We start from the raw sequence: 25,237 nt of genomic DNA, 5'->3' as shown, positions 1-25,237 counted from the left end.
TGTCTCTCATGAAGGGGCTTCCCCAGGCTTATGTGACAGTCCTGAGTAATTCAGAAAGCCATTCACCAGGACCTCCAAGGGGCCTCCCACCTTCCCTGGGGCGTTTGCACAAGAGCATCAGTAATGCTCTGCTCTCCCAGGGGCTGGGGGGGAGTCGGGCAGCACAGGTCTTGAAACAAGGACAATACTGTTGTGTTTTCATTGTACTCTGTGTGACCATCCCTGTGACACAGGATTTGAGGACCCATCATTAAGCCCCCAGGATGGTAAACTCCTGAAGGCAGAGCGTATCAAAAATCAGTGACTGGTTAACTCATTTATCAAAAGAATGAGCCCAGAAGCTAAAACATCCAAAGACGGATTTCACATTACTTCAGTTCAGAGCCCTGTACCTGGAGACATGCATCCCTTTTAATAATTTGGTTAATTCTTTTACTTCTGATTTAAAAATAATACTTCAGACCATGGGTGGGTCCCTTAAAGAGTGTGATTTTCGCACATGCTGGGCAGCTGAGCCTGGACAGCGGAGGCCCAACTCCAGGGCTGAGAAGTGGGCGGCACCTCGGGGAAAGCATGCAGGAGAGTCCAGGGGCTGCGGGTGAGGAACCGGCTCTGGGTCTTGGGGTCCTTCCCTTCTTCCCTCCCCACCTGTTTGCCCAGTGTTGGCATCCCTGGTATCCATGAAGGGATTTCAGAGTCTTCAGGGGAAAGGATTTGGTAACCGGAAATTAGAGGCTGAAAGGGCTGTGGGATTCACTCTAGAGCAGGAGACACTGAGGGAGACAAGATGGTCCACGTGTCTAAAATCAGTCCTCTAGACCTTCCGTGTCCAGCGCAGGGGCCACTAGCTATGTGAGGCTGGGGAGGGGTCAAAATGCAGAGTTCAAATCGATGTGATGTGTTGTGAGTGTGAAATACACACCAGGTTTCAAAGACCTAGCCTGGAAAAAAGGAAAATATCTCATCAATAGCTTTTAAAATGTTGATGACATGATAAAATGATAAGATTTTGGGTATATTGGGTGAAATAAAATATATTGTTAAAATTAATTTCACCCGTTTCTTTTATTTGATGGGGCTACTAAGAAATTTAAAATTATGCCTGAGGGTTAGACAACCCTGTATTAGAATAACATTTAATTAAAAAAATTTTTTTTTATTATTATTATTTTTTTGGCTGCATTGGATCTTTGTTGCTGCGCGCGGGCTTTCTCTAGTTGCGGCGAGCAGGGGCTACTCTTCATTGTAGTGTGCGGGCTTCTCATTGCGGTGGCTTCTCTTGTTGTGGAGCGTGGTCTCTAGGTGCGCGGGCTTCAGTAGTTGTGGCACGTGAGGTCAGTAGTTGTGGCTCGCGGGCTTAGTTGCTCTGCAGCATATGGGATCTTCCCAGACCAGGGATCGAACCTGTGTCCCCTGCATTGTCAGGCGGATTTTTAACCACTGCACCACCAGGGAAGTCCCAACTTATTCAATTTTTGCTTGCATAAACCTACACAAAAGGCATGTGTGAAGGTACATTGCTAACTATTGCAAATTGACCAATCTGATCTAGCACAACTCTTAAGTTCTTTAAGATAAACTCTGAAGTTCTCTTGGGTAGGTAAAATAGTTTACCTATTTTGAGTACGTATTTTGAGGTTTGAGTTGGGTGAGGGTTAGCTGATCCCTGACAATCTGGTTGAAGTTTTAGACCAAATTCACGTGAATGGATATTTATTTTTTTTTTTTTTTTTTTTTTTTTTTTTTTAGAAATTCACGTTCTTTTATTTATTTATTTATGACTGTGTTGAGTCTTCGTTTCTGTGCGAGGGCTTTCTCTAGTTGCGGCAAGTGGGGACCACTCTTCATCGCGGTGCGCGGGCCTCTCACCATCGCGGCCTCTCTTGTTGCGGAGCACATGCTCCAGACGCGCAGGCTCAGTAGTTGTGGCTCACGGGCCCAGTTGCTCCGTGGCATGTGGGATCTTCCCAGACCAGGGCTCGAACCCGTGTCCCCTGCATTGGCAGGCAGATTCTCAACCACTGCGCCACCAGGGAAGCCCAATGAATGGATATTTATTAAATAAGCCTTTATTCTGATGCAGTCCCCTAAGGTTCATACAGCCTCTTCTCCAAGCTCCATGCAGTCCCAGATCTCTGCTGTTTTAGGTGCCAAGGCAACACTTTGCATGAAAAGCTCATTCAAGGCAGGTGATACAATAGGGTCAGGATTCTGGTATCCTTGCTGTCAGCATCAGACAATCATATCTCCCTACACCAGCGGTCTTTTACAGGAACGATTATAAGGAATCAAGTGCCTTTCCTAAGAGTGCAGGCCTAATGCCTCCCTGGAACCTAAACGCGATTAGTACCAGGATGGCGCGTGTCTCAAAATATCTTGGCCTGTCCACATACCTTGACTGTCTTAACTCTGTTCACGCAGTGGTAGGGAGTATCTTAAATATTTTAACAAACCACATTTCTACCTCTGTCAGTGAGAGCCCATTGCTAACGTTCATCATGCTTTTTAACAAGTCATTAGGAAGTCAGTAAAAATTCACTTAGCAGGCCCTCAGGTATTGGCAGGTGGGCATGGCAGAGGCGGCAAGGAACTTGGACCTGTAACATCTCACTGAATTGTTGAAGTATTTAAGTCAGTTCCAGACCTCACGGCACTATCTTATGAAGAGCACAAATACTTACTCATACCTATTTGGTTGATCCGAACAAGATCAATGAGATATGGGCTTCCCTGGTGGCGCAGTGGTTAAGAATCCACCTGCCAATGCAGGGGACATGGGTTTGAGCCCTGGTCTGGGAAGATCCCACATGCTGCGGAGCAACTAAGCCCGTGCACCACAACTACTGAGCCTGCGCTCTAAAGCCCAAGAGCCACAACTACTGAGCCTGCGTGCCACAACTACTGAAGCCCATGTGCCTAGAGCCCGTGCTCCGCAACAAGAGAAGCCTGCGTGCAGCAACGAAGACCCAACGCAGCCAAAAATAATAAATAAATAAAATAAATAAATTTATTGAAAAAAAAGATCAATGAGATAAAAGTTGGTGAATTATCAAAAAGTTTGGTGAGAACATTCAATCTTCTGTCCTAAGTGTCATTTCCAACTTGAAAGGAACAAACACTATTCACCACAGCAATCATGCTAAAACATGAATTTTATGTTGAAGATACATGGCCTCAAGGTGTCAACAGTCCTTGGGAGAAAACTATTAAAATTAAGCTTTCCTGTCCCATAGGTTGTCTTTTCACTTCGTTGATGGTTTCTGTGCACAGCTTTTTTTGAGTTTGATGTAGTCTCACTTGTTAATTTTTGATTTCGTTGCTTGTGCTTTAGGTGTCATGTCCAAAAAAATCATTGCCAACACCCATGTCAGGGAGATTTTTTCCTGTTTTCTTCTTGGAGTTTTTGTTTCAGTATTAAATTATTTAAATCTTTAATCCATTTAGAGTTCATTTTTGTGAATGGTAAGATAGGGGTCTAGCTTCATGCTATTTTATTTATTTTTAATTTTTATTGGAGTATGGTTGATTTACAGTGTTGTGTTAGTCTAGTTTCATTCTAAAATAAAGGTTTCAGTGTTAAGGGAAAACTGTTTCTTAGTCTTAGAAACTCAACTTACTGATGATAGGATATAGAACAAATATAGATGTAACTTAAATTTTAAGGTTATCGGTATATAAATATACTCTTTCTCCCTGATCTTTCTAGATCAAGGCTTCTCAACCCTGGCACTATTGACACTTCGGACTGGAGAATTCTTTGTTGTGTGGGGTTGTCCTAAGTACTGTAGGATATGTAGCAGCATCGGTGGCTGCAACCCACTAGATGCCGGTAGTAACACCCCCCGGCCCACCCCTTCCCCCCGCCCCCAGCCAAGTGGTGCCAATGAAAAAAGCCTCGAGATTGTGCCAAATGTCCCCTTGGGGGCAAAATCACTCTAGGCTGAAAACTACTATTCTAGACCAGGTCCAATGGGCTAACCCAGTGCTTGGCTAGAAATGCAGAATCTCAGACGCCCTCCCAGACCCAGCAAACAAGTCTGCATTTTGGTAAGGCCCCGGCCGATGTCACATGCACACCCGTGCTCTCCGCCCCCGCCCCCCGCGGCCCCTCAGAGTCGATGCCTCTCATTGCAGGAGGCAGATGAAGCCCTGCTGAGTAACCTGCGCCTTCAGATCGAAGCCCAGTTTCTGCAGGATGACATCAGTGCGGCCAAGGACAGGTACAAAAAGGTAACCATGACCCTTCTGTAGCCCTTCCCCCCAGAAAACCAGTTCAGGGCACTCGTGGCTGAAAAAAATGGGGTGCCTGGGGTGGGCTGCCCTGTGTGCGGTGCCCCGAACCAAGCGGGGCTGGGCTGGTCACTGGACGGCACTTAGTGAGCCAGACCTGCGGGGCTGTGGGAGGGGTGGCAGTGTGTGTGTGTGTGTATGTGTGTGTGTGTGTGTGTGCATGGGGGGTATGTGCATGTGTGCGTGTGTGTGAGTGTGTGTGCGTGGGGGTATGTGCGTGTGTGCGCGTGTGTGCGTGGGGTGTGTGTGCGTGCACACGTGTGTGTGTGCGTGTGGGGGGGTATGTGTGTGTATGTGTGGGGGGGTATGTGGGTGTGTGTGTGTGCGTGGGGGTATGTGGGTGTGTGTGTGTGTGCGTGGGGGTATGTGTGTGTGGGGGGGGGGGTGTGTGTGGGGGGGGTGGGTGTGGGTGTGTGTGTGGGGGTATGTGTGTATGTGTGTGTATGTGTGGGGGGGTATGTGTGTATGTGCGTGTGTGTGCGTGTGTGTGTGCACATGGGGTGTGTGTGTATGTATGTGTGTGCATGTGTGTGTGCATGGGGTGTGTGTGTGCATGTGTATGTGTGTGCGTGTGTGTGCACGCGCGCATGTGTGTGTATGTGGGGGGGTATGTGTGTATGTGTGTGGGGGGGTATGTGTGTGTGTATGTGTGTGGGGGGGTGTGGGTGTGTGTATGTGTGTGTGTGTGGGTGGGTGTGTATGTGTGTGGGGGGGTGTATGTGCGTGTGTGTGTGTGGGTGTGGGTGTGTGTGTGGGGGAGGGTATGTGTGTATGTGTGTGTGTGTATGTGTGTGTGTGGGTATGTGTGTATGTGCGTGTGTATGCGTGTGTGTGCATGTGTGTGTGCATGGGGTGTGTGTGTATTTATGTGTGTGCATGTGTGTGTGTGCATGGTGTGTGTGTGTGGGGGGGGTGTGTGTGTAGGTGTGTGGGGTTATGGGTCGGGGGGAGCCAATATCTGTGCAGGACGTTACAGTCCACAGAGTAATTGCACACAGATCCGTCTTGATTAAGCTGTAGCCTGTTGACTGGTTCAGCTCAGAAAATGGAGAAAATGCAAAAGTTGTAATTTTTTAGTGCTGTCTCTGAGGGAACACATGGCATGCAGGGGCCTCCTCGCATGTAGCGCTGTGCTCTGCCCCCACCCCCGCCAGCTTCTCACAGGTCTCATGTTGGGGGGGCCTTGGTGTTCTGGAAAAGTCCAGTCCTGGAGCTGTGTAACCAAGGGCCAGTGGCCTAACCTTTCTGAGCTTCTTCATCTTCAAAATGCAAATGCCAGACTCTCCTTCCTGCACAGCCGTGTTATCTGAGCATAGACACCTGTGGGCCTGGCCATGACCCTCAACCCTCGGGGCTGACCTCTCCAGGGGGCCTGGCCTCCCTCCAGCTGCAGTATCTGTGTCTCTGCCCCAGGACGGATGTGCACTAGGCAGCGGAGGGCAGATCTGCCTCACAGGAAATGTTGGGGAGTTAATGCCCCCGGAGCAGCCTCAGCCAGGGGGGGATGGAGTTGGTGGACACGTACCCCAGTTCCCTCTGCACCGGCTCCCAGAGAGCCCCGCTAGGGCTGGTGCCCACAGGGGTAACTCACCTGATAACACAGGTGTCTCACCTCCCCACTCCACTGCTCACGTTTCCCGGCATCTTTGCCCAAGCAAACTATTTGCACCCAGATCCTTCCCCCAGGGTCTGTATCCTACTCAGCTGGGGCTGCTATAACAAAGTACCACGGACTGGTGGCTTATGAGCAACAGAAATTCATTCCTCTCAGTTCTGGAGGCTGGAGCACGGAGATCAGCGTGCCGGCAGGGTTGGGTTCTGGTGAGGACCCTCTTCCTGGCTTGCAGACAGTTGCCTTTTTGCCATGCACTCACCTGGTCTTTCCTAGATCCATATCCATAGAGAGAGTGACTGCCTTTCTTATCAGGGCACTAATCCCACCCTGGGGGCCCCACCTTCATGCCCTCACCTAAATCTAATTGTTCCCCAAAGGTCCCACCTCCAAACACCATCCTGCCGGGGGTTAGGGCTTCAGCACATGAATTTTGGAGGGACACAACTTTCGATCTATAACTGTCTGCTGCTGGGGAAACCCACACTGAGGCGACGTGAGGTAATATGGGTGAAGCATCTGGTACAACCTGGAACCTGGCAAGTGCTCAGGCAGCATCAGAGTCCCTTCCTGCCTCTGTGGGTGCCTGCTGCATTGTCTCACTGAATCCCAAAAAACAGCCTCAAGAGACAGTGTCCTAGGTTCCCTGTCAGCAGAGCCTAAGGTGCGTATAGGTGGGGTGGGGGGCAGGAAGGCGCAGGGGAAGGGGCTGAGCTGGAGTCCAGGCTCAGCCTGATCCCATGGGGGCTCTGGAGCGTGAATCGCACCACAAGCTTGGTCCCACCTTGAGGCAAGAGGGTTGGTCTTGTGTCCTGAGCCAGGAGTCATTGGTCCGGGTGGGGAATGGTGTGGCATTGGGGGCAGTTGCATAGCTTCCTGGCAGGATGACCACTGTGTGGCCGAGGGCAGTTCTGCGGAGGGGGCAGCTGTGCTATGTCCTCAACTCTCATGCACAGAGAAGGCCCAGGTGATCTGCTGGTGAAAGGGACCAGGCATTGCCTTCAGGTTGTTAATCCCTCTTTTGTGGAAGAACCGGAGGTTTAGGAGGTTTGAATACCTTGCCTGAGGCCACATGCAGCTAGTGAGTGAGGCAGTCCGGGCTGGACTGGCCACAGCCTGTCCTCTGAAGCACCGCCTGTGCTGCAGTCAGCAAGGTCCTTTGTGCCCTCCGGGGACTCTTTGTCCCCCATCGCTGATTTTCTGATAACCCTGCATCCAGGGCGCTATGGAGACAGCCACAAGGCAGCCACGGGACTGAAGGGAAGGTGACACGAACTAAGCCTCGGTTTATTCATGGAGCCCAGTGTTCTCATGCAGATTAAAGGAGGCATAAAGCGTCCTCCGCACTCATCACGGTCTGTCCTATTTGTGGCTGTGGGACACGTGAAGGCATTCATCCCGTGGGTCACCTGGTACTGGAGGGGAAAATGTGCGGAGCTCAAGTTTTCATGAGAACGCTTTCCTCCCCCAACAGAATCTTCTGGAGATTCAGACCTATGTCAGCATCCTGCAGCAGATCATCCAGACCACCCCGCAAGCAGCTGCCATAACCAGTGGCATGAGGGAGGTAAGAACGGGAGCCCAGGCGGCTGGGAAACCGCACGTGGGGATTTGTCCTGCAGCCCCGGGGGCCCAGAGACCCAGGGAGAGGCGTCAGGTCACCCCCACTGCAGGTTCACATTCAAAGTTCACTCTTCTGCTCTTTCACTCAGACGGTGAACGTGGGTATTTAGACATCTGAGGACATAAACTGTGCCCCTGACCATCTTCTTAGGTATTTCCTCTTGAGGATTACGGCTGTCCTTCCTTGTCTAGTTTATAAGAAACTACCAGACTGTTTCCCAAGCGCTGTAGCACTGCTGCATCCCCACTGGCAACCGATGGGAGTTTCTGTTGCTTTGCTTCCTTGTCAACGCTGGGTATGTCGGGTTTTTATTTTGGTTTTGCCGTTTGCTACTCTAATAGGTATGTTGTGTATCTCGCTGTGCTTTTAACTTGCATCCCCTCACGCCTTAATGATGTTGAGCATCTTTTCATGTGCTTATTTGCCATTCGTATAGCTTCTTTGTTGGACTATCTACCCAAGACTTTTGCCCATATTTTTTTATTGGGTTGTTTGTTTTCTTATTCCCCTTATCAATTTGACCATAATTTTGAATACAGAGAACCTCAGACAATTAGTGACTCTATTTTCAAGGTCAGGCTCTGCTACTCTGGGGCATGAAAACTCTTGGGAAAGGATAGAGGTGATTGAAGCCGATTTTTTAAAAAACTGGGATTTGGATGTAAAACCTTATTCCCAATATAATGTTCCAAATCCCTTCCTCACTTAGCTCTCTAGCAGGGCAACAGGATATTGATGTATTTTTTTCCCTAATGTGGTTTATGGGATTTTGTGATGCATGATATGACATTGTAAAAATAAACTGAAAAGGATGCAGATTAAAACAAAAATGTCATGTGTCCATTCTCCAGAGGAGTGTTACGCTGGGACAGGGTTTTGTAGACTGTTCAACTGAGAAGACTCTGGGTTTTTCTGCAAGGATGACTTAGGACAGAAGTCTACCCAGGCCCACACCCTGGAGAACCAATGGGCTAGGGTAGCTGACTGCTTGATGTTTGTTTGAACCTTATTTTTTATATCAAAGCTAAAGAAATCCCCAAATTTGCTTTCAGAGACACTTTTGAACCCTGCCAAGTAACATCTAAGAGGCAGGAGAGTTACTTTTTTTGGCCTTGATGGGGATATTCTTGTCCACATTGCCCACCAATGACCCCAGCTGAACTGGGGTTGCCGCTAAGGCCTAAAAAACAGCTTCTCCTAAAGCATAATTTTTTTTGTCAGAGACTTCTTTCCAGACACTTTATTTCTGTTTTACAGACATTTTTCCTTTAATTCGTAGGTGTTTTACATCAGAGCACACTCTTAAAATCACATCATCTGTTCCCTTGTAACCCTGTTCTTCTGAGTTGTACTAATGTAGAGCCGTCTAGACCTAGTTTGATAGCGTCAGTGATCATCAGAGACCCTCAGCATCGTTGCCCGGGAGCTTGAGACAAATGCAGCATCTGCAGCCCGACCCCCAGCAGACCCACTGTATCAGAATCTGCATTTTAGCAAGATGCTCAGGGATTCGTGTGCACGTTAAAAAGCACATTTAGAAAGAATCACGTTCTTTATTCATCTCAGCTGAAAAATTCTACCTACGAGCTAGGTGGTAGCTTTCAGGTTTGCTCCTTTGACTCTTGTTATTGTCCTAGAAAATGCCAGTTGAGTTTGCACAAAGGATATGATTAGCATTGCTTCCTAGGAGCGCGGGGTTAATGTGTCCATAAAGCATAAAGTCAGTGTCCTGTAGCCAGAGGTCCCTGGGGCCACCCCTGTGGTCAAATCAAGCTGGGTTTATTATTCCCCCCAGGAGGGGAGGGTGTACGCCGTGGATGGGGGCCTGCGCTGGCCTGGGTGCTCTCGGGGGGTGGGGGGTTGGTCTTATGGCTGAATATCCCCCGAGTTTGTACCTTGGAGGCCGAGGTATGGGGTGAGGCTAAGGCCGTGCTTGGTAACTAAGCATCACCACTTGAGGTAGTGGTCATTTCTGTGGTTACACGGTGGTCGCTTGGTCTGAGCTCAGACACAGTTGCAGAGCCAGTCTTGTTTCTGTCTTGTTCCCCTGGGATCCCAGAGTGACATCTTTGGATGTTGAGGTGGCATCGTCTGTAAGTTTATAAGGAGGGAGCATCATGCTGGGCGGGTTGGTTAGCGCCGGCTTCCAGCTGACAGCTGCCGGCTGTCTTCCTTCCTCTACAGTAAGTATCCAAGGGCCTCCTGTGCACGAGGCACTGTGAGGGCACCTGTGGGTGGGCATGGGGAGGATGTAGTATAAGTAGGAGCTGGGTGGTGAGGAGAGGCAGGGCCAGACAAGCAGTCCAGGCCCTGGGGGGGGAGGTGGGTGAGGGATTTGCACTGTGTCTGTGTCCGTGCTGAGGCTGCAGGTCTCGGTGGGCATGTTTGCACATCCTCCATGTAGTGGTACCCAGGACGTGAGTCCCCTCTGCTCCCAGCTGTCCCCATGGCTGTGTCTTTGGGGCAGGGAGGCAGGAGCCAAGGCACAGAGAAGCAGGGAGGACAGAGACAGAGAGAGAAACAGACTGACAGACACAGGGAGAGAGAGACACACAGAGAGACGGAGAGAATGCACGTCTCCACTGAGAGACTCAGAAATAAACACACCATCCTTCGGCAGCTCTGTCCCAGGCCCGCTCCTCCTCCCTCGCTCTCACTTTCTGTGTGTCTCATTGCTCTGGCCACTTTGCAGGTGGCTGCAGAGCAGGGGCACCTTCAGCGGATGGCCGTGAACCTGCTGGGCTGTGACTCTGCCCAGTGGGTGGTGGGGGGGTCTCCATGTCAGAAGGCGCTGCTCTAGAGAGGCCAGGCTCTCAGGAAGGGGTTTGGATGTTTCTGAATAATGTGGAGAGGCTGGTGGGAAAAGGGCAGCTGCTCTGCAGAGTGTGGAGAGGTTGAGGGTGGACCTCCTTCTGGAACATTCCGGGAGCACCGACCGGGCTTCCCCTGTCGCCATGGCCCCTGCTGTGTGCCATGTGGATGGCTCAGCACAGTTGGTGGCTCTGGCTTAGGGCTCAGACTTAGAAAACAAAGCGAAAAGGCAGTGAGTGGCCACAGTGGGCCCACCTGAGTCAGCTTGGCTGCTGTGACAAAATACCATAGACCAGGTGGCTCAACCAACAGACACTTATTGCTTACAGTTCTGGAGGCTGGAAGTCCAAGGTCAGGGGGCTGGCAGATTTGGTCCCTGGGGAGAACCCCATCCCGGCTGGTAGACGACACCCTCTCCCTGTCCTTTCCTTGCTGCCCACATGGAGGAGGGGGCCCTGGTGTCTCGTCCTCTCCTAATAAGGACACTAATCCCATCATGGGGGCCCCACCCTCATGACCTCATCTAAATCAACCCTCCTGCCAAAGGTCCCACCTCCAGATGCCATGCATTGGGGGTTAGGGCCTCGGCCTGTGAACTTGGGGGGACGTAAACATGCAGAGCACAGCAGCCCCTCTCCTCCGAGTGTGAGCATGCTGAGTCTGGCTTCTTTGTGCAGGCGAAGCTCCTGACGGAAAGGGAGGTGGCCGCCCTGCAGAGCCAGCTGGAGGACGGCCAAGAGGTGCTCTGCCTCCTGCAGGCCCAGAGAGCCGAGCTGCAGGCCCAGGTATGCCCGCCCCTCCTGTCTGCTCCTCTCATTCAGGTGTCACGTGCCTGCAGAGGTGTGCACTCGTGCATCTAGTGCTGTGAATTCTACAAACTCAACACACCTGTGCCCTCAGCCCTCAGAGCCGCAAACAGCATCCCCAGTGGGGTGACCAGCTGTCCACTTCCGGGGACGCCTTCCTGCCCAGACTGGAAAAGCCCTGGGCCAAGGGGGGCAGCGGGTCCCACTAATTCGTGGCCCCCGGAGGTCCCCCACAGGCCCCCTTTGAGTCGCCGCCCCTCCCCCACCGAGGGTAAGCTATCCCCACTCCTGCATAACCGATCTGTTTTGCCCAGTTTAACCTTGTTTTTGAAAATAAGAAACGGACATACGTTGGGGTTTTTACCCTATGCTCACGCGAATCTGTGCTTCCTGTTTCTCTTCTCATGACCTAAACTCTCCTTTGGAATTTGACTGCAACCCGGGAGACAGTGGTTGTGTTGGGATTTGCTCCTGCTCAGAATTTGTTAGCGGAAACTTTGCATTTCCACCCCACCCCTTTTCCTTTTTCGGTGAAGCTTAGTTTGCAAATGAGCAGAAAAGCTGTTTGCAAACTTGGCAGGAAAGCTCAGTCCTGTCTCTGTGGCCTTCCTTCGTGGTTAACGAGCTTCGTGGGTCACCCCACCCCCGCCAACCCTGTGATTCCTCGTTTTCTTTCTGTCGTTACTGTACACTGGGCCATTCTGATGGGGATGTTGGGTTAGAATACGCTTCTTACGCTGTGTAACCATTTTTCCCAGATCCAAAAGTAAATTGACGTTTGCTTTGACAAGTACACATAAGGGACAAGAGAACAAAAATTTTAAAAATATCTGCCCCTCTAGAAAACCTAGACCATTAAAGGCTATATGTTACTTTGTTTCTATCCCACCAATGCCTGACAAGATCAAACCCTGCAGAAACCACATGAGATGTGGTGCTTTTGGTGGGTACACGGTGTCCTCCAGATCTCAGGACTTGAGTACAGAATCCTGATTCCTGCCCCACCCACCGCCCAGCCCCTCCCTGTGCAGCAACTTAGGGGCCATGGAGAGCGGACGGGGGCCTGGGGATGGTCCCCCAAGGCAAAGACCCCAGCTCAGGAAAGCGAGTACTGCCCTTAAAACGCGTCCTGCTCTTGTGACAAACCGCAGCTTGGGGACCAGATGCACCGTTTTGGTGACTTGGTGAGTGTGTGGTTTCCTCTGAGGCCCTGAGAGGATGGAGGGAGGGTCAGGGTGTGTGTGTGTGTGTGTGTGTGTGTGTGTGTGAGATGTGTGTGCACGTTTTTATATGTGTGCATGTGTGCACGTGTGTATATGTCTGTATGTAAGTGTATGTGTATATGTGTGTGTATGCGTGTATGTGTATATGTGTGTGTATATATTTGTGCATTAGTGTATGTATATATGTGTGTATGTAAGTGTATGTGTGTGTGTAAAATATGTGTAACTGTATGTGTGTACGTGTGTGTAATGTGTGTGCATGTTTTTATATGTGTGCGTGTGTGTATGTAAGTGTATGCGTGTATGCAACTGTGTGTACGTGTGTGTAATATGTGTGCATGTTTTTATATGTGTACATATGTGCACGTGTGTATGTGTATACGTGTGTCTGTGTGTACGTCTATATGTGTGTATATAAGTGTATGCGTGTATGTTTTTGTATGTGTGTGTACGTGTGTGTGTGTGAATGAGTGTTTGGAGAAGTGGATGCACACCCAGTCACGGTTCTAGACACCAGTGTTTTCCAAACCACCATTTACAACTCATTACTGGGTTGTAAAATGAACTCAGCAGAATCAACTGGCTTGAGAAAAGAAGGAATTCACAACACTAGCCTAAAACCGAAGAGGAAATGACAGGGTGCATGGCGAGTAGAGGCAGGATTTATTTTGTGAAACCTTTGTTTTAAATATATCTGTATGTGTGTTTAAGTATATAGATTTGTGCAAATACACACACGTACTTATATCTTTGTATGACGTCTATGGTTTGTGATGTAAAATGTGGCTCTTCCAGTGGCCACGGCGAGAAGATTGAAAACCTCTGCCCGAGAGACTGAGAAGGAGCCCAGTCTCCTTCTAGGGGATGAGGGAGCCCAGCCTGATGTGGTGGGCACATCAACCGGTGAAGTCCGGTTCCAGGGCGAAAAGAATGCTTGTCTCTCTGTGGACACATGTGCATTTATTGACTATAAAAGTAAGACGTTTCATAAAGGATTAGCCTAGTTTCTGAGAATATGAGATAAAGCTCTCTGCTTGGCCGCCTGTCCCCACCCGTAGCTGCTGCACAAAGACTGGCTTGTCTAACTCTGAGGTCGTTGTCTCTCTAACTGGGGGGGCTTCACTGTCTCTTCTGTGCCATCCCCCCCGCCCAGTCCCCTGCCCAGCAGTCTGGTGAAGCCCCTGGACCCTTTTTCAGAAAAATGTTAAAGGCATATAGCTTCTGTCAGAGGTTTAGGACTATGGGAGGCGTAAGCTAAAGAGGCTTCTTTATTGTACTTTGGTTCTGCCCTTGTTTTTTGAAGGTTCTCATTTATACCTGGGGTATCAGAAGAAACATTTCAACAAAGTGTCTTGTTGGAAATTAATAGCCCCAGCCATCATCTGATGACTTTCTTTCTTATCCCATTCATAATTAAAAGTTACTAATTTGAAATTTTATATGTTTATTTTACATTCAAAGTCTTTGGTAAAGTCACATGTTAAGGATGACTGAAATACTTCCAGAGGAGCTCTGTTGGAGTAGTTGTAGAGAAATGCATTTGAACTAATGTGGTATAAAACTGTAATAAAACGGAAATTTCATGTATTTGCCAAAATTCTGAGTTTGTAAAATTACCTTCATTTCTTTGGCATCACATACTTAACATTAATAATAGTAAAATAAGATATTGACATTTTCCATAAAAAAAAGAAAAATGTTAAAGGCATAAAATAAAGTACATAGAATTAAAAAGAAACCAATTATATTGAAACAAAATATTATCTGCCGAATTAGTTATCAAAATATTGCCAAAGCATTTCCTCTATAATAATATATGTGCTTATAATAAATAAAACCTAGCAGGGGGTCTGATGAAACATGAGTCATATTAGTTTTCTCCTGCGGCCATAATAAATTTTCACAAAGGTCAGGGCCTAAAACAGCACTTCCTTGTGATCTTACGGTTCTGCACGTTAGAAGGCGGGGCAGGCTTGGCTGGTTTCTCTGCTCTGGGGCTCACAGCCCTGAAATGAAGGTGTCGGCCGGCCTGGGTCCCCCGTATCTGGAGGTTCTTGTTGGGGGATGGGTCGAATCTGCTTCCTGTCCCGTTCCTGTCTTTGGCAGAATTGCCTTCTGTGTGCCGCTGGGACCAAGGACCCTATTTCTTTGCTGGCTGTCGGCCAGGATTTACTCCAGACGCCGTCCATCTTCCTTGGCATGTGGACCCTCCATCTTCAAGGACAGCAGTGGTGCTTCAAATCTTTCTCGTGCATCTAATCTCCCTGATTTCTGCTCTTAAGGGCCCGTGGAATTAGGAATAATCTAGAATAATCTCCCTGTTTTTTAAGGTCAGCTGAGTAAGAAGTTCCTTTGCCGAGTAACGTAATATATTCATGGGCATACGGCTAAGAGGCAAAGGTCATGGGGGGCAAAGGTCATGGGGGCCGAAAATCTGCCTAATTAGCTTGAATCAAAACACGCACGTGGCAGGACCCACCTGAGAGCTTCTGACTCAGTGGGTCTGGGGCGTGGCCCAAGAATTTTTATTTCTAAATTCCAGATGCTGCTGCTGGGCCAGGAACCACACTTTGAGAACATTGATGTAGGGGTGGGTCCCACGTTGGGCCAGAATATTCTACATCTCGGGCACCCGGGTTCCTGGCTCGGGGCCTCCATAGCCTTATTCACGAGATGTTCACGGCTGGCTTTTTGCTGATTTTCAAAGGCTGTCGTGACTTCCCAGTGGAGTAGCTGAGCTGAGCGTTCCAGGGGAGACTCGTCAGCCTAGCCCCTCAGCGGGGCCAGGGCCATGACTGGGGACATGGTGGGGGCCAGGGGAGGGGGAGCTCCTTGCAGCCTGAGGGCTCCAGCCGGCAGGGCTGTGGCAGCTGGTTCTGCCTATGGTTAGGGCATCTGATGCTTCTGGAACCCTCCATCGCAGGGTCCTCAGGGGGAGGTCCCGGAACCAGCAACACCAGCGTCAGCATCACCTGGGGGCTTGTCAGAAATGCTCGTTCACGGGCCCGTCCCAGGCCCACGTAACCAGGAACTCCGGAGCGGGCCCAGCATCTCGTTTAACAAGCCCTCCAGGTGCCTCCGCAGGCTCAAGTTTGAGAACGTTGGTCCACAGGTTGCCCAGGACTGCACCCACGATTGGAGCTGAATGTGGACCACACACGAGACCCCTGGGCATGGCACTTCTTCCAGGCGGACGAGAAGGGACAGGCGTTCTGGTTCTCTAAATTCTCTAAAGAGAATTCTCTAAATTGCATCTGCTGAGAGTTTCTGTGACAGGAAAGTGAAAAAAGTCAGATTATTGGGAAAGTATATGCCTCCCAGGTGTCATTTCTCGTTAAAGTCCCTTAGCACCACCTGGTGGTAGGTTTTGGTAAGACAGCGTGTAATCGGTGAAGGACACTTGATTTCTTTTTCCTTTTTGAAACGACCTTGGATCCAAAGGAGTCTGGGTGCCTAAAGGGACTGAGGCAGGAGGTCACCTCTCCAGATGGGCTCACTGTGAAGCACTGGCCCGGGTTCCTAAGGACCATGCTGTGCAGAGGCAAGCCCTGCAGCTGTGCTGAAACCCTTATCTTTCAGCCGTTTCTGGCCAGCCCCATGCGAGGTCCGGGGAACACTGAGCAGAGCCTGGCCTGACTCCTGCTCCGGCCGCGCAAGCCCGGTGGGGAGACGGCTGTCAGCCGGATCTAGCGGTCCAAGCGGAGACACACAGTCACCTAGCTCAAGATGAAGTTCCGGCTGCCTAGAGGCCCACAACTTCCACCTGCCTCTTTCCAGCCGCCAGGGCTGTCTGTGGGCTGCTCTCTCCCCCTCTCCTCTCTGGACCCCTCCTGCGGATCCTGGCACCAGCGCCTCTGCTCCTCACTTCTCTCTCTGCGCGTGGCTTGGCTTCTGCAGCACCTGGACCGGCCCCACCTCCTCCTGGAAGACTTCCGTGATGTCCCCAGCACCCTGGGCCTCTCCGTGGGTTCTGTGACACCTTGGGCTTGTTCCTGTGACCGAGCCGCCTCCCCCTCTGGACTGTGGGTCCTGGAACGAGGATTTCTTTCTCCCACAGTCAGGCTGGGGCTGGACGGCGTCTGAAGCCCGTGCCGAGATCACTCCCATCAGAGACGTTGCGTTAGCCCCCTTTGAGCTGCTGAAAGTGGGGCTTTTATTGGTTTTCCTGAACACCCCGCCGTCTGATGAATGGTTTAAATTATTGAGCTATAACACCGGGTGCTGCGGGCACAGCCCTTTCCTGCTCATGTGGGAGAAAGCTAAGCTTTGATGAAAGGCAGTTGTGATCAGCTTTCATGCCCTCCTGCTGCCCGATTGACACTGGGATCGCTGGACCCCAGCCATGCCAGCCTGTGACCCGCAGGCTTCGTTCTCAGGACTGCTCCGTGGAAATGGAGAGGCTTACGTGGGGATTCATCCACTCCGGATGGCTTCTTGTCTCTGAGATTTGAGCCTCAGAGGGGTCCTTTGAATTCCTTACTTCATGGAAGCATTTCCTAGAGTGTGTGAACGCCGGTATGGGTAAGAGCCTGTGGCCACACCAAGAATCAGAGGCTGTGCCTCAGTATTTGACATCCCAGGAGACTGTTTGAATGGAGATAATTTTTAATGAGGAACAGAAACCTGGTCAAACTCGCTTGGTTTATTTTGAAATAATTTTAGACTTCTAAGAAGCTGCAAAAATAGCCCAGAGGTTTCCCGTACTCTCCACCCAGTTCCCTCAAAGTCAACCTCTTAATAGCGCAGCACCAAGGTTGGAACCAGGACATTGTCGAGCACGCCATCCTGGTAACAGATTTGCCTGAAATCTCACCTGTTACCCTGCTCACGTGTTTTCTGGTCCTGGATCCTGCTTGCATTCAGCTGTCCTGTCTCCTCAGCCCCCTCCAGTCTGGGACAGTTCCTGCCTGTCTCTGTTTCTCATGACCTTGATGGCCAGTCCTCCTGTGGGACGTCCCCCCATCTGGGCTTCCCTGATGCTTTCTCGGGGCTGAGCTGAGGCTCTGCATTTGCGGCAGGAACACGACAGAAGTGATGGGTCCTCCATGCCTCTCACCAGGTGCACCATGTGGCTGTGTCTTTGTACTGGGGGTGCGACTTGCATCACCTGGGGTGGTGTCTCCAGCTTTCTCGACTGTGAAGGTATTTTCCCCCAAACGAGCAAGATGTAAAGGGGCTGATGACGTTTGGGAACAGGGCGGGCGGCGGGAGCCGCTCACTCTCCCCGATTCCCTCTTTTCTCTCTTTCGCCAGCTCTCTCATCTCTGTTGCCTTTGCCTTTTGGCTTCGTGTCTCTGTCTTTCTGAAGAATTGCCTTTCTCAGTTTCTCCACGCACTTTATGAAAGATTGTTGCTCCAGGGTGGCAGCCTCAGACCCCGGGCTTACGTGTCCCAGTGAGTCTAGAACCTGCCACCAAGTCACTGCTATTCCTGAGATCCCTTCCCAGATGCCCGGAGAGGAAGCATGTGACAGGCCAGCCTGAGTCCTGGTTCTGCGGCTCTGGTCAGGGGAGTGTGGTCACACTGCTGCCCGGACACTTCCTACGTGTGAGATGGGACAGTCATCAGACATGGGGACAACACAGGCCAGTGGACGGCTTCCCAGAGTGTCTAGTGCATGTACCTCTCCCTCTGTTCCTTCCTTCCTCCCTTCCTCCCTTCCTCCCTCCCTCCTTCCTCCCTTCTTCCCTCCCTCCCTGCCCCCCTTCCTCCCTCCTTCCCTTCCTTCCCCCCTTCCTGATGCAACAGATCCATTCCTGACAACCTTTGTCAGCTGAGTCTGCCGGTGTCCTCACTAGGGACGTCACTGTTCCACGGCCACATCTGTACATAAAGTGAGGAATCAGGCTGTCGCAGGAATAATCACCCTCTACATGTCCAATGTGCTCGTTTAGCTGCACGTGTGAGGCGTCTTGTGGTGGACATACGTGAGGTTGGATTCAGATACCTGTCTAGTCCCCCGTGACTCAAAAAGTGTGACCCGGAGACCAGAGCCATGGGCATCGAGTGAGAGCCGCTTAGAAATGCAGACCCCGGGCTTCCCTGGTGGTTCAGTGGTTAAGAATCCGCCTGCCGATGCAGGGGATACGGATTCGAGCCCTGGTCCAGGAAGATCCCACATGCCGCAGAGCAACTAAGCCCGTGTGCCACAACTACTGAGCCTGCGTTCTAGAGCCCGCGAGCCACAACTACTGAGCCCGTGTGGCACAACTACTGAGCCCGTGAGCCACAACTACTGAGGCCCAGGCGCCTAGAACCTGTGCTTCACAAGAAGAGAAGCCACCGCACCGCAAGGAAGAGTAGTCCCCGCTTGCCGCAATTAGAGAAAGCCCCCACGCAGCAACAAAGACCCAACGCAGCCAAAAAAAAAAAAAAAAAAAAAAAAAAAAGAAGTAACTATCCTTTAAGAAAAAAAAAAAGAAAAGAAATGCAGCCCCTCCGGCCCCACCGGACCTGCTGAGTCAGAATCTGAGCTTAACAGTATCCTTGGGGGGTTCAGATGCACCATGAAGTTTGAGAAGCTCTCTTCCAGGAGAAGTGGGTTTGGTTTGCTTGTTCTATTTTGCTTTTGAGAACCGGCCATGCCTGTTAGATCTCTTCTCTTTGGGAAAATGAGGTTGTGCTAAGCTTGTAAATCAGTACGCTGCAGCCCTTTAGCGGTTGTCACAGCTCTTACTGTGACTACGAGGCCACCTCTTTTTATTTTCCCACCTTAATTTTGATTTGTCCTGCATTAATATGTAAATAGTGTTTCCCTGAAGTAATTTTATTTATACACATGTGCGAGTGTGCACAGACACACACACACCCTTTAGCTACCAAAACATATATGTAACTCTACTGATCAGAAATCAGGAGAAAATTAAAGTGCCGTAGTGATTGAATAAGATCAAGGAAACTTCCTCCCTTAATTATTTCAGTAAAAATAGCATCTTATCTATTTAGTACATGTTCTTTTTACTAATTTTTCAGCTGTCAGATTTATGCTAACTCAGTAAATTATGAAGAATGTACTTTTTCTGAGTTGTCCATTTTATTCCATGGACGGCAGTTTTCGTTTCAGTTTCTGGGGTTGTCATCTTCCCACTGCCTTTGTGGGGTGGAGGCTCCGCTAGGGCAGATCTCCGAGGGTGCTGATGCCAGCGTAAGGAGAAGGGGTTCACATCCCTCTGTGGCTTAAGGATTCCCTGCTGACAGAGAAACAGAGAAACAAACCCACAGAACAAATAAAACTGGATATGCCGTGTCCAGGGTCTCCCTGCTGGGTCTGTGTCTTAAGGGAGAGGGCGGGCTGGGTTTCCTTACAGCTGTGTCTTTGCCCACAGACGGCGGCCCTAGAACAAGCCATCAAAGATGCCCACGAGTGTTACGATGAAGAGATTCAGCTCTACAACGAGCAGATTGACACCCTGCGGAAGGAGATTGAGGAGGCCGAGAGGAGCCTGGAGAGGTCGTCCTACGACTGCCGGCAGCTGGTGGTCGCCCAGCAGACCCTGAGGAACGAGCTGGACCGGTATCACCGGATCATCGAGAACGAAGGCAACAGGTGGGGTCAGGGGTGGGCAGAGCCCGGGGGCACAGCGCCGACCTCTCTGGCTGGCCACTTACTTATTCCACAGATCTTTGCTGACTGTTTCCTGTGTCCCTGTTCTAGGCAGTGGGGATGTGGCCAGGAAGGGAACCCCCAAATCCGTGACCTCACAGAGCTTGAATATTAGTCCGGGAGACAGGATGAGTGGGTCTGTAGCAGAGGGCGTGTGGCCTGTGACCTGTGCTCTGGAGTGAATCGCAGCAGGGAGAGGGGAGAGGAGGCGGGGGGTGACGGGGGAAGTGTTTGAATGTCAAGCAGGGGGTCAGAAAGCCCCCACGGAGAGGGCTCTCTTCAGCTCACAGGCCTCTGGGGACATGAGTGTCTTAACACAGAGGACGATCAGGCGTGGTTATTGAGATGCTGCAGGTGAGGGGCCTGCACGGTACCTGGAGCTCAACCAGTGCTCAGTGTCGGTGTTATTACTGCTGCTGCCATCGTGGCTCTGACCACCTGGTTGGGTCAGTAACGTGGCTGTCGACAGGCCATCTGGTCTCCTCCACGTAATGGAACTTTGACTTGAACTCCACTGGGAAGTAGATCTCTGTCTCCATCTCATCATCATTCACAGCTGCACCTGCATCGTCTACTGTCCATTTTCTAGATGTATTAATACATCTATATCGGGACTTCCCTGGTGGCACAGTGGTTAAGAATCCGCCTGCCAAAGCAGGGGACATGGGTTCGATCCCTGGTCCGGGAAAATCCCACATGCCGCGGAGCAACTAAGCCCATGAGCCACAACTACTGAGCCCACGTGCCACAACTACTGAAGCCCGCGCACCTAGAGCCTGTGCTCCACAATAAGAGAAGCCACCACAATGAGAAGCCCGCGCACCACAACGAAGAGTAGCACCCGCTTGCCGCAACTAGAGAAAGGCCACACGCAGCAACAAAGACCTAACACAGCCAAAAATAAATAAATAAATGTATTTTAAAAATATATCTACATCACCTATGTCTACACCTATACCTACACGTACGTCTACATCTATGTCCTCATCATCTGTATGTGTGTACATCTACACTGCATCTACATTATCTACCTCATCTGTAGCTACACCTACAACATCTTCATCTGCACCTACACCTACACCTACCTCTACATCACCTACATTTATATCTACATCACCTACACCTACATCTACATTATCTGTATCCACATCTACATCATTTACATCTGTGTCACCTACACATACACTTATATCTACACCTACATCTTTATCACCTAAATCTACACCTACACCTATACGTCATCTATACCTAAGTCATCTGTACATCATCACGTACATGCACATCTACAACGATGTCTCCATTATTTATAGCCACACCTACACCTACATCTATGGCTACATCAATGTCTGTATCTGTAGATATTCAGAGAACGGACTGAGGCCAGCCCCCTCCTATACGTACTCTGATTCTCTATTAAGTTGAGGTTCTTCAATTCAGTCTTGCTGATTTTGGGGGGTTTAGATTGAGTTAAAAGAGAAGCACCCAGACACAGGAGCACTTCCTTCCCTCTCGCTGGGGCTCTGTCTTGGCTGTGAGTGCTCTAATGTGTGGGAGGAAAAGCAAGACTTTCTTTTGTCTTCTCTAGTTCTGGTCAACGTATTGTGCTGAACTCTATATTTATGTCACAGTGAATGCTTCATGCACACATATACAAAAATAAGTCTTGAACGGGTATTTAAACGTCCTTGTGAAGATTTTTGTTTTGGAGGCAGGGCTTCATCAAAAGGTAACTGGATACCCCTTTTGTTGGTTTATATATAACTCTTAATTTTGATATAATTTCAAATTGATAGAAATGTTGCAGGCACAGAACAAGGAAATTCCGAATCCTCTTAGATTCACCAGCTATTTATGTTTTGTCTCAATTGCTTTATCTTTCTGCTGTCTCTGATTATATATAACTATTTTTTTAAAAAACCAGTTGGAGATATTATACCCGGGTTGCCCTAAATACTTCAGCCTGGGCTGGCCATTCTCTTATTTAAAAAATACTCCAGAACAAAAGAATTACAATTTTTTTTATAAGTGTGTTTCACAGCTTTGACTTGAGCTCAAAGAGATGATTATTCCTTTCCGTTGTCCTCCAGTGTGTAGATGTGTTTGTGGTTCATGAGCAGTTGGATCTGGAGAAAGCCTTTTTCATTTTTGCTGGACATTAGAGCATCCCTCTTGCCCGCCCCCCCCCATCTGTTTGGCTCAGTGAATTAAAGCTGGAGACCACCCTCTTTCTGGTTCTTTTTGCCAGGCTGAGCTCCGCCTTCACTGAAACTCCGATCACCCTGTACACCGTGAGCCACGGAGCCTCCTTCAGCCCTCGACACGGTGGGAAAGGTGAGTCCCCAACCCTGGCTTCTGCGACTTTGTGTCCTGGGAAAAAGAAAAAATCAAGCGGCTTTCTCCCTAAACTTAGCATTCATACTCCCCATCCATCTGGAAATTCAGTGCTTTTATGTGAGGTCCCTTCTCTCCCTCACTGATGTCCTCCAACAGGTGCTGAGTGACTGAGTCAAAAAGTTTACAAGGAGAAAATCAGATGAGGGTTAGGCCACCTCAGGAAGGCCGTCCGTGAACACGAGGCATTTAACTGGGGAGAAAAAATGCAGCTCAACATTTACTTTGGCAAGAAGTGAATACTGAATTGTATCTATTCACCACCCCGCCCCCACCAGTGAAATGAACTCTTTTATGCAGAGGTGCTTGATCTAGTGTCAGGAGCAGAGTAGATGCTCAATTTTTGCTCAGTTCTCTCTCCCATTCAAAACTGAGCAGAAATAGCTTGGTGGGCAAGCGCAGCTTCTGCCTTCAACGTTTGGTCCTTTGGGGATGGTTTCACACGCCTGTGAGATGTCAGCTCACAGCTCAGTCTCCCCAGTCCTGAAGGAACAGAACAGTGCCTGGGAGAAGAGAAGCCTGTGCTTATAGTGCCTTCAAATCCAGGGGTCTCAGAAAGCTCAGAGGGCTTTGCAGAGATGTGGTCCCAGAGTCAGAACGTTGCTGCCAGGGGTCCCCAGACACCCAGGGCCAGCTCCAGGGTGCTGGGCTTGATGCTGTGCGGCCGCTGTCTGGACGTTCTTCACAGTTTTGATTAGCGGGCCCTGAAATTCGGCAGCTGGTCCTGCGAGTAAGCCCTTCTCCACACCTGCTCCCAGCCACCTGCTTTGTCGTGTCCCCCCTGCGTCCCCCCCATCATGGCTTCACGGCCTGCTCACTCTGCTGTGTCGCTGAGGGTCAGCCCCACTGGAGGCCCTTGCTCTGTGCAACTGAGCCCTCTGATTAACGAAGGGAGGGAGGGGCTGGAGAAGACTTCGGGATGAAGAAGTTAAAAAATCACTGTGAGCAAAGCTGGAAAGCCTCCTGGATGAGGCAGGGTGAGATTTTGTGTTAAACTTTCAGTTTTTCCTCTTCGTTGATCTGAGGAAATGCATATGGCCTCGGGCACAGGGGATTCCTGTTCTGAGTCTGAGAGCATCTCTTCCTCTTGTTGCCCAGGAGGAAGGGGGTGCTGAGCAAGGGGTGGCTGTGTTCACCTGGCCTGGGCTGCGAGCGGGACAAGGGAGCTACTCCCCATGGCCGAGGCCATTCCGAGCCCGTCAGAGGCCCAGGCAGCTGTGCGTTGCTCCTTTGGGGAAGCCTGAGGCGAGGGTGCCCTGTGGACTGTGTTTCCGCTGTCTGCTCTGTGGATCCCAGTGTCCCCTGTGAACTCGGGGGACAGGCGGCTGGGTGGGCACTGGAGCCCTGCTCCCACAGAGTGTTACTGCAGGAGGATCGCGGATCTCAGTCCGTTGTACCCAGTGTGATGGGAACTGTGGGCGCCTCCCTCCCCTCTGCAAGCCCAGAGGGGCCGAGTGACTTGTCCAGAGTCACACAGTGGCCAGCAGAGCTGGGTCCTCAATGTGGGCCATGGATGCTTCAGACCCAGGGATCTTTCCCTGTTGCTTTTGATCATACGTAGGAAACCCCACCCCAGCGCTAGGCAGGGGGCTCCAAGATAATTAGTGTATTTTTCAACAAATACATTTTCTTTCTCTTTCATTGGTGATGATACTTGCCTCATTGTCCTTTTTTTTTTTTTTTTTTTCTAAAAGATCTCACCAGGGCTGTGCAGGATATAACAATAGCAAAACCAAGACAAAAAGGCCTCCCCAAGAACGTTCCAAGGAAAAAGGAGATTATAGCGAAAGACAAAGCAGATGAAAGTCTGGAAGAGGCACCACTGAGAGGTCCTGAGGACCCGAAGCCAGGGCAGATGGTACTTAAAGAAGAGGGTGAATCTAAGCTTGAATCAGGGGATGGAGAAGCAAGTCCCCCGACCGTGGACGGGGCTCCGGAGGATGTCCCAGATGGAGGGAAGATAAGCAAAGCCTTTGAAAAACTAGGCAAGAAGGTCAAGGAGAGGGTGAAAGGCCCCAAAGAACCCGAGCCCCCCGCTGACCTGTACACCAAGGGGCGGTATGTGCTGGTCTCCGGAGATGCCAATTTCGTGGACCCAGGCTTCTGTTCCTTGTCCGTCCCGGCCAAAGGGGGCGTGGTGGTTACCAAGGGGGACGACGCTGTGCGTCCTGACAGCCACGTGGAGCCCTCTCCCCAGCAGCCAGAGCCCCCTCTGGAGGACGGAGAGGGGCCTCCCCAGGGGAAAGAAGATGGTCTGGAGGACGGAGAGGGGCCTCCCCAGGGGAAAGAAGATGGCCTAGAGGACGGAGAGGGGCCTCCTGAGGGGAAAGAAGATGGACAACCCTCTACCCCGCCCACTGCAGACAAGGGGGATGAGATGAATGCCGAAGAACTGAAGGGCCCCCAGGGGAAACAGGATGGCCAGAAGGAGGAGGAGGGGGCCGGGGAGCCCTGTCCCGCAGTCACGCCTGGTCCAGAGGGGCCGTCTACACCCCAGTCTCAAGAGCCTCAGGTCACTCAGGGTGAGTCCGACGGGCCTGGAGCTCGGAGAAGCAGCCTGCCGGCGAGAAGCCCTCCCAGGACGCTGGCCTATGAGAAGGTGGAGGTGATGGAATCCGTTGAGAAGTTTTCCACCGACAGCATCCAGACATACGAAGAGACTGCTGTGATCGTGGAGACCATGATCGAGAAGACGAAGGCAGACAAGAAGAAGCTGGAGGAGAAGTGCTCTTCCAATGCCTAGGCTCGAGGGGAGAAAGTGCCTTTGGGCCACTGTTGGGAAGTGCTTGGATATTTTAGGACGAACCATACAAGACTGAGGGTTCTTGTTTGGATTAGACCATAGTTGGCCTGTCTGGCTTGCCAGTGAAGCCTTCA

General features: G+C 50.5%; 1 protein-coding gene across 1 annotated transcript in view; it reads left to right on the top strand.

Moving 5' to 3' along the window:
• Positions 1-25,237, top strand: part of BFSP1 (beaded filament structural protein 1) — a 37,646-nt gene extending 12,409 nt beyond the window's left edge. The window contains exons 3-8 of the mRNA XM_007181831.2: positions 4,135-4,230; positions 7,377-7,469; positions 11,015-11,122; positions 19,692-19,912; positions 22,215-22,300; positions 24,055-25,237. Coding sequence (XP_007181893.2) covers positions 4,135-4,230; positions 7,377-7,469; positions 11,015-11,122; positions 19,692-19,912; positions 22,215-22,300; positions 24,055-25,103 — 1,653 coding nt within the window. The 3' untranslated portion in view covers positions 25,104-25,237. The remainder of the gene's footprint in view (positions 1-4,134; positions 4,231-7,376; positions 7,470-11,014; positions 11,123-19,691; positions 19,913-22,214; positions 22,301-24,054) is intronic.

Source organism: Balaenoptera acutorostrata, chromosome 15 (assembly GCF_949987535.1).
Source record: "Balaenoptera acutorostrata chromosome 15, mBalAcu1.1, whole genome shotgun sequence".
NCBI classification, from domain to species: domain Eukaryota; kingdom Metazoa; phylum Chordata; class Mammalia; order Artiodactyla; family Balaenopteridae; genus Balaenoptera; species Balaenoptera acutorostrata.
The sequence above is the reverse complement of the archived record's forward strand: the minus strand, read 5'-3'. Positions and strand labels throughout refer to the sequence as shown.